Genomic DNA, 13,044 nt, shown 5'->3' with positions numbered 1-13,044 from the left:
TTGCTGAGTATTAGATACTTTTATAAAATACATCTTTTTATTTCCATAGCACAACTGCCTCAGAAGAAGATGTTTCAAGTAGATATCCCCGAACAGATAGAAGTGGGTTCAGCAGATATAACAGGGATGCAAATGCTTCAGGTAATTTGGTCTCAAGTAGCATGTTGGAAAAGAAAATTGAAGATCTTGAAAAGGTATGAATTACAAACTATTTTAAGATTGATAAATTTCATATACCTTAGGGATTCCTTTTTTTTACCTTTAGAGCAGCTGAGAAAATAAATTGAAATTTGTATGAGAGAGATAGTGCCAACAAAAGGAAAAGAATGAGAGGTGCTAGTGGAAGATACTATTACGGTTAATTGGTATTTCCATATATAGTCAAGTTGCATCTTTAAATCACTGTCTTAAGTATATATTTTCCAGATGCATTGTGGCTAGACATTTTCTGACTCCATTAACACTTTTCTATCCAGTTCTGTTGTTAAAACTTTCAGGAATGAAGCCAGTTCTTGTATTCCTTAATATTTCTGCTACATGTTACCCCTAACATTTTAAAAGACAGTCTTTTTAAATGATTCTAAATCTATGCTGGCTGTGTGCCCTACTGTGTGTTTATTATATTATCAGTATAGTGTATCATTTGTAGACTTTCTTCTGGGTTTTGTTTAGAGCTTAGAGTCATCTTTGGTGTTTGAAACAATTGTCAGAATAGACCTATTCAGGAGTGTAGTTGAGAACAAGTCAAATGAATATTGTCATAAATATATTAACCATACAGTCTCTGGGGTTTTTTTCTGTTGACATTTAATATGTAAAGTTGGTAATGGTGCTGATTACTTTCTGATTGTTGAAAATGTTTTGTATTGCTGACTTGAAATTATTCCTTGTGATACAAAGATTGCTTTAAGTAGAAATTTAATTTTAAAAAATTTGTATGCATTATGATTGTTTTTTAGTTCATATTTCAGCTTTGATACCAGTTTCTGTGAATTTAAATTACAAGGAATACATAGTCTAACCAGTTTAAAAGCTTTCTTTAGAAAGGCTTTTAGTTCCACATGAGTTTGGATCCAGTCCTGAGTAGTTTGGTAGCAGCTGTTTAATGAGACCCACTGGCTGCTTTTTCTGAGGGCTAGCAGAAAAGAGGTTAAATTCTGAGCAAAATTTTTCAGTTCTGCTATCCTTTTGCCCCCATGGTAGTCAGCCCAGCCCAAGGCCCTGGATTCTAAGTCAGATTTCTTTGAAAAAGGTGTTGCATTATTATTTAAAAAAAAAAAAAAATTAAAAACCCAGTAATATATTTCAGTTCCTTTATTTTATCCATTAACTGGTAGAGCCACAGGTAACATTGAGAACCATTGTTTTTCTGTTTAGTTTTCCAGAGCCATCTCCTTTTCTTAAACTTTGTGGGTTTGTTTTGTTTTGTTTTTAAGATATATTTATTTACTTACTTGGTTGGGGAGGGACAGGTGGTGAGGGAGAAAGAATCCCAAGCACCCTCCGCTGAGCTTGGAGCTGACAAGGGGCTCAGAGATCAGTACCTGAGTAGGAGGCTTAACCAACTGCACCACCTAGGTGTACCTTAAACTTTGTATTTTAAATAACAAATTTGAATTTCTTCAAACAGGATATTAGTCATTTAAAAAATAAGATATATCATTACTAATGGTGGTAATGAACTAAAGAGGGTAAGTCATTGGGTATTACTGTTTGTTAAAGAATTGTGTAAACATCAGTTTAATCAAAATATGGGGCACCTGGATGGCTCATTTGGTTAAGCATCTGACTCTTGGGTCCTTCTCGTATCATGATCTAATAGATTGTGAGATCAAGCCCCGCCTTGGGATTTTGCTTGGATTCTTTCCCTCTCCCCTTTTGCCCATGCTCACCTTTACCGGGGCATACTCTCTCTCTCTCTCAAATAAAATATATAAATCCTTTTAAAAAAAAAAAAAAGAAGAAGAAGAAGAAGGAGGAATATATCTTATATCTCCTGTATTCCTCTCATTCTTTGGGTATTTCCTAGGCTGGGTTTTTCCTTCCCTCACCAGGTGACTTAAGAAATCCATTGAAATCTTTATATATCTAAGGTGCGTCACTAAACTTGGCAGATACATGTCACTTAAGGTTAAAAACAACCAAGTTACTTCACAATTAATACTTCATATTAATTATATCTACCAGGAAGTAGTAAGAGAAAGGCAAGAAAACTTAAGACTTGTGAGACTAATGCAAGATAAAGAGGAAATGATCGGAAAACTCAAAGAAGAAATTGATTTGTTAAATCGAGTAAGTATTCACACATTTCAGTTTCACAGTTTTTTTTCCTGACAGTTGGATGAAAATACATATATATGAAGAGATTATGTAATTTCATTATTTTGTTAAAGAGATGGTAATTTGTGGTAATAAAATTCATCATTTCTTTCTATAAACTGATTTCCTCTGGCCAGTTATCAGTTGTATTCAGTTAATATTGTTCTTTTGGGGATGGACTGATGAATGGATTTGTTTGGTGTTTTGTTAGAGTCAAGGTGAGAGGCAGCTTGGTCACCACCACACATAAAAGGACATTGGTACAGAGTTGCCTCAGTGAAGAGCAAAACTTGCTGCTTTCTTGCCATAAGAAACTTGAGATGTCTTTGTGTTTTACCACCTTTTTCTCCCCAGTTGTATTTAACGCATGTCTCCCTTAAGTTTAGCATTATGCTAGGTCTCTATTATACTATTTTGTAATTCTTTTTCTTGCTTTCAGCCTAGAATTTACTTTTTGCTTAAGAAGCAAGTGTTAGTGCTGGGCCATACTTAAGCAATGCTGATGAGAAGAGATTCCATAGTTTTGAATACTGGAATGCTTTAGATAAAAGAAAAAAGTTTGTGGCGCCAGGGTGGTTCAGTGGGTTAAAGCCTCTGCCTTTGGCTCAGGTCATGATCCAAGGGTCCTGGGTTTGAGCCCCGCCTGGCCTGGGATTGAGCCCCGTGGTGGACTGTCTGTTCGGCAGGGAGCCTACTGCCTTTCCTTTCTTTCTGCCTGCCTCTCTGCCTACTTGTGATCTCTGTCTGTCAAATAAATAAATAAAATCTTTAAAAAAAAAAGTTTGCTTGGGGGTGAGGGGAGGGAAACAGATTCCTTTTTTTTAAAGATTTTATTTCTTTATTTGACACAGAGAGAGAGAGAGTGAGTGAGATCACAAGTAGGCAGAGAGGCAGGCAGAGAAAGAGGGGAAAGCAGGCCCCCTGCTGAGCAGAGAGACTGATGCGGGACTTGATCCCCGGACCCTAAGATCATGACCTGAGCCGAAGGCAGAGGCTTAACCCACTGAGCCACCCAGGTGCTGGGAAGCAGATTCCTAATTGAGTCTTTTTTTTTTTTTTTTTAAATATTTTATTTATTTATTTGACAGAGAGAGATCACAGGTAGGCAGAGAGGCAGGCAGAGAGAGAGAGAGGGAAGCAGGGTCCCCGCAGAGCAGAGAGCCCGATGTGAGACTCGATCCCAGGACCCTGAGATCACGACCTGAGCCGAAGGCAGCAGCTTAACCCACTGAGCCACCCAGGCGCCCCTCCTAATTGAGTCTTAACCCTAACAATGAAAAAGAGGCAATAAAGAGGCTTCATTATATAAACCCATTCTAAATAAAGCTCTGAGGCATTAACTATAGGTAATAGATGAGGACAGCAAAACTTAGTTTAACTTGCTCAAGGTCATAGGTGGAATCACAGAGTAACTATCTGAACCAGTATTTGACAGCAGGTATTCCAAAATCCTAATTCTGAGCTCTTCCGTTTTTGTAGACAGTCTTCCATCTTGGTTTAGAACACAGGTGTTCCTCTACTGGTTTTGGAATATGATTTAATAAAATCTGAGCATAGTTTTGAAGTAGTATTAGTACTGTCTTGGGCACTGTGCATTAAAAAGAATAATAAAACATCTGCTCTTACAGAGTTTCTAATCTAGTAATGATACAGAAATATATCTTACTTAATTCTACATCTTGGAAAGGTCTCAGTTGTAGTAATTTTCAGAATCTTGTATATTATTGTTGTTTTCAACAGCTAAGTTCCCCAGCATCATTCATTTAGTTTGTGAGTAAATGCAGATTCTATTTTTGCACATTTTAAAAACACTTACATAATTGTATGCTGAATTTATCAGAATGCTGCTATCTGGTAGCATGCTTATACTTTAAATTGATTACTTCAAGTTTTAGTATTTTGAATGACAAGGATAATTCTAAAATATGTGCTTTTAGAACTATCAGTAAGCATTCTGCCTTGAAATAGTTTCTTCTAACTAAAACTTAGAGTAGATTATCTTCATATTTACCAATTGTTGTATATGGTGCCTAGGATTAACATAGGGAACATAGACCTGGAATCATATAACTTTAAAGCTGGAGGATGATTACTTAGTTTAGTGGCTTTCTTTTTTTTGAGCTTTAAAAACCTTTTCCTCAAACAAAATGTTATAAAGGAACCTAACACGAATTGAACCAGATCAACTCTCTGTGCTCCAGATCTCCTTTACTGTATGCCTCCATTTTATCACTTCCTCAGATTTTCACCTCACAACATACACTCTTGTTAAAGATCATACAAGGTGGTAGGAGTACATCCAGAACTTGTACCTCGATCTTTCTGATGTCTCATTTGACACAGGCTGTTATCCGAGACCCTGAACCTCATACTGTCCACATATTTATTTTGTTTAGCCCTCAATTTGGGGGGGGGGGTGTTCTTAACTAAAAAATTAAGCTGTTTATAATGATTAAAAATTAGAAGATTCACAATTATCAAGAATTCTGATTTTTTTATTTCTCTTAAAAATGAAAAATCTGGCAAGACGTGATCTGTCTTAACCATGATAATAATGAGAAGGAGTTGAGTAGTGGGTGCTCCCTTCAGGTGTGGGGCATACTCTACCTAAACTTGTTTTTGGAACTTGGCCTTGTTTCCAAATTAAGTGCATGTATGAATTATATTTGAATGTATTTATTTTAAAGTGTTTTTTAAAATCACCTTTAGAATATTTTTAAGTACTTAAAAAAAACTCCTATGTTATTTTCTTTTTTGTTTGCTTAAGGACCTAGATGACATAGAAGATGAAAATGAACAACTAAAGCAGGAAAATAAAACTCTTTTGAAAGTTGTTGGTCAGCTAACAAGGTAGAAGATTCAAGACCCAGTGTGGAAAAAACATTTTAAAACTACTGATTGAATGTTATGGTTAATGCTAGGATAATATTCCTATGCTGCAATACATTAAGTATGTATATTTATTTCGAGAAAACAGTGGGTGTTTATTTTCAAAATACTTCTTTTTCATTATTTCAAAACAGTATCAACCTTCTGTTTCACCAATAAGTAACATCTTTCAGTTATTAAAATGATCAGTTATGCCTCTTTTGGTTTTGTGTGGTATTCAAATAATATGTGGTTTAAAGTCACAACCATTTGAATATATTTTATCTACGGTAGTGTGTTTTCTCCCTAAAGGAATATACATAGTCTTTGTTTACATGGATTCAAATACTTTTGGGGAATTACCTGCAATTGCCTTATTACTGATGTGTGCAAACTTATGTGTTGTTGATTTACTCATATAGGCTTTGTCTATTGTCATTTGTTCTTTCAACTTATTCTAAGCAGCTTAAGAGTAATAGAGTGTCATACCATTTTGTACTAACAGTCATCTTTAAAAAGGAAAGCTATTATGAAAAGTCATTTAATATCATGTACCAGTTGGCTAAATATAAAAAAATTTAGAGAATACTTGAATTGTGCTACAGTAAATTAAAATACACAATTTTTGTATTTGAATATTGAAAAAAATTTAAAATCACTTTAGCATCTGAAAAACATAAACTTATAATTTCATTGTAAAATTTCTTATGTAGGTACTACATTTTTTATTATCCCAGGGTTTATAAATGAACATAGAATATTTAAAAAGTTGTTAACTCATCATTCCAGTAGAGTGTGTACAATTTCAATGTAAAAGAAAAAAATTTATATTTTTAATTATCATTTGCATTAAAAACAAAACCAAAATATTTATCCACACTTTAAACATTTATACTTACATTTACAAAACAACACATAAACAAATAGTATCAAAATACTTTGCTTATTTCTAACTTGGAGAATAACACTATGATACAGTTATTCTCATTTGAGAGAATTATTTCCCTACCTCAAATTTAAGGGATTTTCTTCCTAACATTGGATTTTTAAAAACAATTTTAAAAATTTTTGAAGTATATAAATTTTCTATTAAATATCATTTAGTGTTTAGAGTTGTATATTAAATTTTCATGTTGAGTAAGGAAAACCCCCTCTTTCAAAATATATAAAAATTAAGGAATGTCTGTCTGATAATTGAATCCCAAACAGTATACTAATCCTGTTTTGTCCAATTAAACATAGTAAAATCCATTTTGGGTGACCTACTAACTTTTTCTTTACTTGCCAAGTCCTTTCATTATTTACTACTGGAAAAATAGGGAAGTGAGACAGTTGGACAAAATGTAGAGTAACTGATAAATATCACCCATGTTGAATTCTATAATTCTAGGTTGGCTTCTCATTCAGAAGTTTCAGCCTTGGTTGATCATCAGAATCACTTTTGCCTACAAAGAATTCCCAGTCTGTAATTTCTAGATAGATTTAGGTTGAGACCCTGGACAGAATTTTTAAATCTCACTGTCTGATGATTCTGATCATAACCTAGGTTTGGAAATAGCTCCTGTTGCCTCTTTCCTTTCTCTATCATCCACTGCAGACCCTAGAATTAACATATGTTAGCTATGAGCATTTTGTCCCCCTTTTAGTTTATTTAATAATTTATCTGGTCTCTGGGGAAGTTTTCATATGTTTAAGTATATTTACCCAAAAGTTTAATGTTAGATTACCAAACTTGATATAGTTACAGAATTATTGCATAAGGGCATCCTTTTTGAAGAATGTTAGCAAACATGGGAACAGTGACCTGCTCTCCACATATCAGAGTGGTATGCCAGGTTCAGTTACTGCCTTGGTTCTGAGGCACTCATCTCCCCTTAATTACCCTTAAGTATGTGGTAGAAATAGCAGTATTTTCTAGTTTGCATCCAAGCTTTGGATGTTGTGAAAATGCTGTCAGTATCCAGCCTTAAAATATATTAGTGTGCTGGTTTTTTGGTAAAGTTTTTGAAACTTCTATTTAATCCATATGTAAATAAAGGAATATTTCATTTCCCTTTTTAAAATTATGCCAGTTATTAGTGCTTTTAAAGACGGACTGTTTTTAAATTTTCCTTTTCTTCAGTTTGTTAGAAAAGCTCCAGCAATGATTTTTTACATAATACCTAGTGCAAATAGAGGAGCCTGACAACTTAAGCAAAGTAGTTCACAAGCAGTCCTTCCTCTTGGCCTTAAAATGTATATTTATATCACTTACAGATTTTGACACTGAATATTGAAAAATTAAGTAGGATCTTTTACAATTTCCCTTTAAAATGTATAAAAAGCATTGAGGTTGAAAAAAAGCATTGAGATTTTAAAAAGGTAAAGACATGTGCACTACCTTAGAAAACTTGGCTGTTGTCAATAGAATGCTAGTATTTGTGAAATTTTTAGTACCACTCAGAAATGATATTTCTTATATTTCCTGGGAATTTATGGCATAATAAAGCATACAAAAGTTTTAATGTGTTTATGATATTATTTTCAAAACAATAAGTTTATTAATTTTGAAGCATGAACATGACTTGTCTCCCCTGATTTCTGACATGCATTAACTTGGAATTACAAAGTAATCTCCATTTTTCATTTTTCTAGAATTATTATTTTATTGTACTACAGTCACCTTTAGAAAGGAAGAGTTTGGTGGTTATGTATTTCTGAGGGAATTTACTAAATACAGAGATTAAGATTAGCACAGTCACACTGGCTCAAGTAGTTTAAAACATAAAAAATTAGTATCAGGGCAGACACATGTAGCAATAATTTTTTTTTAATTAACTTTTTAATTGTGGTTTAAAACAATGTATTCTTAAGGTGAAAACCCTACCTCAATTATATGTGGGTTTATGTTTTCTGGATTAATCTGGATTTTTATAATTGCAAATTAAAATGTAACATTTTGAGTCCACTAACACTTTGTTGAAAATACAAGTCAGTATAATGACTTTGTAAGTTCAACACTGTAATATAAAACAGGAAAGACCTTTGGTTTGATCATTGATCTGATGTCCTAGACAATATTCATATGTAGAGTGATAGTCATCTTTTGTCTTTTTTGTAGTTTTATAATCTTGAGTCCGTGCCTAGTAATTTCCATGTAGTATTGGCACTTATTTAGTAACTGTTCATGGTTTAGTTAATAGCCTGTTACAAGATTCCAGCATAGATTTTCATCTTGTAATGTAAGAAACCAAACACACCAGAGTTTCATTGGTAGAAATAGTAATTGAGAAAGATCTAGCATTCAAGGAGTTAGAACTAAAATAACATGTTAAAGTCAGTGCTGAACATTCTCTTACTGTATCTGAACCATTCCTAATATGTAATGGTAAGCTTTACTTCCTTTGCTTTGGAACTGTGTTCACTCTCATAAGTAAAGGACATCCCATCAACTAGGATTATAATTTATATGTTACTTATCTGAGAACTAGTGCCACTTTTGTTGTTCCATTAAGCCGAAAGCATAATACTAATAGACAACAAATGTTTTGCTCTTCAGGTGCTTCCCCCATGTTGTTAAGTTTCTCATTAAAGTATAGAAGTTGGTTGTTTCATTCTCAGTATTGACTTAAAAAATTATTCTAGAAAACCTAAACCCATATTGTTTTTTTAATTTTACTTAGCTAGACTCTCACAGCATGTTAAAATGTTCTCCCCATTCTAAAAGTAATTACGTGTCAGTATATGAGAGGAATATGGATAAGGACTATAAATATATTAAATTTTCATATCTTTTCGCAAGTATTTACTATTCTGATAGGTATCTAGTTATAGTTTTTATAGACATTTTTAAAAAATGAACATGGATCAGCCCTTTCATTTAGCAGTGTACAGTCTATGTAGTGTGTGTCAGTAGCACAAAGTATAACCTTAATTAGCATTAGCTGGTCTAATCTGAATAGTTCATTCAAAAATTTGTTTTTTGGTTTTTGGTTTTTGGTTTTGGTGTTATCTAGCCATTGTCTTTCAGGTCTAGTTAATAGGTACCATTTAATTTGCTGCAGCATTTACTGAATGGTGGAGTGGAAGACCTGATGCATGTTGGGAAATATCTTACTATATTTCATTTAGGTAATTATTCTTTATGAAGAGAATGTTGTTAAGGAATATTGCAGTAATGAAGTAAAAAGAACTCAATAATAATTCAGATACAACAAACTATTAATGGTATTCTCTCTGTACATTACTGATTACTAGTTTGTTTTTAAGTATTTACATTTAATAAGCAGTTCACATCCTGACACATATTTCTTTGGTAATAATAGAGTGTTAGTGATGATCACTTGATGGACACTAATTATGTTCTTGTTTTGTTTTGACTCCTCTGGATACCTAACAGATATACATTACTTTTTTTGGTGAACCTTTTTTGGGGAAGATTTGGCTATTTTAATCAGGGTTTTTCTTCTGAGTTTAAGTATTAGATGGCTGCTGCTACCAGCAAAAACCATATGAAAACTAAAATTTACTGTTTTGTTGAAAAATCAGTTAATTCAGGTAATTAAATATTTATAGAAAAACACCTGGATAATTTATTGACGACATTAGTATTGTGTAGAGAGCTTTTATAATTACCATGGCATAGGTTTTCATGTTGGAATAGTCAACTTGATATAGATTGACTTTTAATATGTTTTGCATGTAAAATAATAGTCAATAAAAATAAATTTTCATTTATTTTTCAACAATGGTTAATTATCTTTTTTCCTCCCTGAACTATCAGTAAAACGCTGACCATGAGTTTTACTTTTGGAGTTAAGGGATGACGTTAATCTTCTAATTAATTTGTGTGCCTCTTACTAAAACAGTACATTTGAATCTTTAGTATACATTATTGTAGAAGGAAAAATGTTGTAAAAAATAAAAATGCCATATTGCTAAGATCTGTATACTTCAGTGGTGGGACTTCTTGAAGAAGTGAGGAAGTGTACATATGTTCAATCTGACTGAAAATTTTAATGGTCTTTGTTTTAGAACTACATGAATAATGTCCTAATTCAAAATTGGATCTCTTATCAACTAAATCTAATGGTGTTCAAAGAATTTCAGGTCCTTCATAGTTTGAAAAAGATAAGTAGGAGTCTGGGAATGTAAAAATCTGGTCTTTGTTTTTTGAGTAAATGGTTTACATAACCTTTTGCTAATGTGTCGTTTTTCATACACCTGCACAAGCTAATCAGTCTTCCTTACTTCTACAACTCTAAATTAATCTTCTCAGTAATGTCATGCATGTCTAACAAGTGAACAAGCATCCTTCAGTCAGACTGTTTAGATAATGTCTCAAGTCCTTATATAAGAACCTACTCCATTAGTAAGCCTGTTGAAAAAATTGTAAGGTCTCTTAGTCGTAATGGGACCTTGAGGCCTTTATCTTAGACTTCATCAAATCCCTGTTTTATTTCTTCTAGATTCACTCTGTGCATGCACACAATTCTATCAGTAGCTGTATACTACCTACATATTTTCTTAATCTCCTGTGTCTAATTTCCTTTTCACATCTATAAGCGGTTACATTTTCTTCCTGGTTAACTTCTTGGAGAGAAATTATGTAATTTTGGACCTTCATACTAAAGAGGTAGGACTGGTTATAATATCCTTTACAATTCATTCATTTTATTTTGATGTCTAACCAGATAAGGTTGAAAAGGAAGCTAGAAAGCAAACCTTCCCTTTTAATATTGGACCAAATGCCCAACTTTACTCTTCACTTTCAAAAAACTAAGTATGTTTCTTGTAACTCCTTTAAGATCAGTGTAGCTTAAGAGGTTCAGCTAAGTATAGTGACTTGGTTGACAGTCTGAGCACAACTCTAATGCTAATGCAAGATAGCATAACAGCATTAAATAATTAGAAGTTCAGTAGTACCATTTGCCAGGCATTATGTTAAGTGCTTTAAATATTTTTATTTGACTCTTTAAAACTTGTGCAAAATACAGATTGGGAAGGGTGATTTGCCCAAAGTTACAAAGCAGTGCTTTTTGCTTCGCTGTAACATATTCACTTTTATGACATAATTATTGTACTATTCAACAGTTTGCCAGTGGTTCTCAAAGTGTGGTCCCCACACTAGTAGTATTGACTTCACTTTGAAATCGATTAGAAATAGTACCTCTTGGACCCTGAATGAGGTAAGGCCCAGCAATCTATGTTTTAACAGGTCCTTGAAGTGATTCTGATACAGATCAATGCTTGCAAATTTGCATTGTGCATTTCTATTTTTAGGTAAAGATCTTGGTCTTTTTTTGGACATTATATACATAATATAATGTGGACTTAAGAAAAAAAGGTAATCTTTTCATTGTTGCTTATGATGCAAAAGAGTGTATTAGGAAAAGACCCAGCATGGATATTGGCAGCTTGACATAACTGCATTAGTTTAGTATTCTCTCTGGAACTCAAATAGATTCTTAAGTCCAACAGACTGTGGAATGAAATCTTTGTTTTACTGTGTTAAGCTTGATCTCTCTTATTGCCTGAAGGTTTTTAGTAACTTTTTTTTTTCCTTCAAATTTTAAAACTTGATTGGAACAAATATGTTTCATCAGTTACAGTTTTGTTTTTGTTGATTTGGGGGTTTTGTTTTTTTCCATGTAAGGACACTGGGGTGGCCCATGCGGAGATTGAATCTTCAAAATTCACTGTGAACTCAGAAAATCAGTAGTATCTTCTCGCTAATTCATCAGTAAGGAGAAATTCAGTGTTGCATATCAGTGAGTAAAGAAAAAATTTGAAGTCTATGTTTATTGATTTAGAATATTTCTTTTCTTTCCAGGTAGTTTATTATTTTTAATTATTTCTGCTTTTTAAGTACTAGAGAGGAATTTTAAATTAAAGAGTTACCGAGAAGTTAATACAGTGAGTAAAAGAATACCTCACACCCAGTTTTCCTCATTACTAATGCTTTTCATTAGTGTGGTGCATGCCACTGGTATTCAACATAGTACTAGAAGTCCAAGCCTCAGCAATCAGACAACAAAAAGAAGTAAAAGGCATCCAAATTGGCAAAGAAGAAATCAAACTGTCATTCTTTGCAGATGATATGATACTATATGTGGAAAACCCAAAGACTCCAAATCTGCTAGAACTTGTACAGGAATTCAGTAAAGTGTCAGGATATAAAATCAATGCACAGAAATCAGTTCCATTTCTTTACACCAACAACGAGACAGAAGAAAGAGAAATTAAGGAGACAATCCCATTTACAATTGCACCCAAAACCATAAGATACCTAGGAATAAACCTAACCAAAGAGGCAAAGAATCTATACTCAGAAAACTATAAAGCACTCATGAAAGAAATTGAAGAAGACACAAAGAAATGGAAAAATGTTTCATGTTCCTGGATTGGAAGAACAAATATTGTGAAAATATCTATGCTACCTAAGGCAATCTGTACATTTAATGCAATCCCTATAAAAGTCCCATCCATTTTTTTCAAAGAAATGGAACAAATAATCCTAAAATTTATGTGGAGCCAGAAAAGACCTCGAATAGCCAAAGGAATATTGAAAAAGTTGGTGGCATCACAAATCCAGACTTCAAGCTCTATTACATTGCTGTCATCATCAAGACAGTGTGGTACTGGCACAAAAACAGACACAAAGATCAATGGAGCAGAAGAAAAGCCCAGAAATAGTCCCTCAACTCTATCGTCAACTCATCTTCGATAAAGCAGGGAAGAATGTCCAATGGAAAAAAGTCTCTTCAACAAATGGTGTTGGGAAAATTGGAAAGCCACTTGCAGAAAAATGAAACTGGACCATTTCCTTACACCACACACGAAAACACTCAAAATGGATGAAGGACCTCAATGTGAGAA

General features: G+C 33.3%; 1 protein-coding gene across 2 annotated transcripts in view; it reads left to right on the top strand.

The window, feature by feature from the left end:
- PAWR (pro-apoptotic WT1 regulator) overlaps positions 1-10,359 on the top strand; it is a 118,575-nt gene extending 108,216 nt beyond the window's left edge. For both annotated transcript variants that reach the window (XM_059186407.1, XM_059186408.1), the window contains 3 exons: positions 50-194; positions 2,188-2,292; positions 5,087-10,359. In XM_059186407.1, the coding sequence (XP_059042390.1) occupies positions 50-194; positions 2,188-2,292; positions 5,087-5,173 (337 nt within the window). In that variant the 3' untranslated portion in view covers positions 5,174-10,359. The remainder of the gene's footprint in view (positions 1-49; positions 195-2,187; positions 2,293-5,086) is intronic.
- The last annotated feature ends 2,685 nt before the right edge of the window (positions 10,360-13,044 follow it).

This window comes from Mustela lutreola, chromosome 8 (assembly GCF_030435805.1).
Source record: "Mustela lutreola isolate mMusLut2 chromosome 8, mMusLut2.pri, whole genome shotgun sequence".
Taxonomy (NCBI): Eukaryota; Metazoa; Chordata; class Mammalia; order Carnivora; family Mustelidae; genus Mustela; species Mustela lutreola.
Note: the sequence above shows the minus strand (reverse complement) of the source record. Positions and strands in the feature narration are given on the sequence as shown.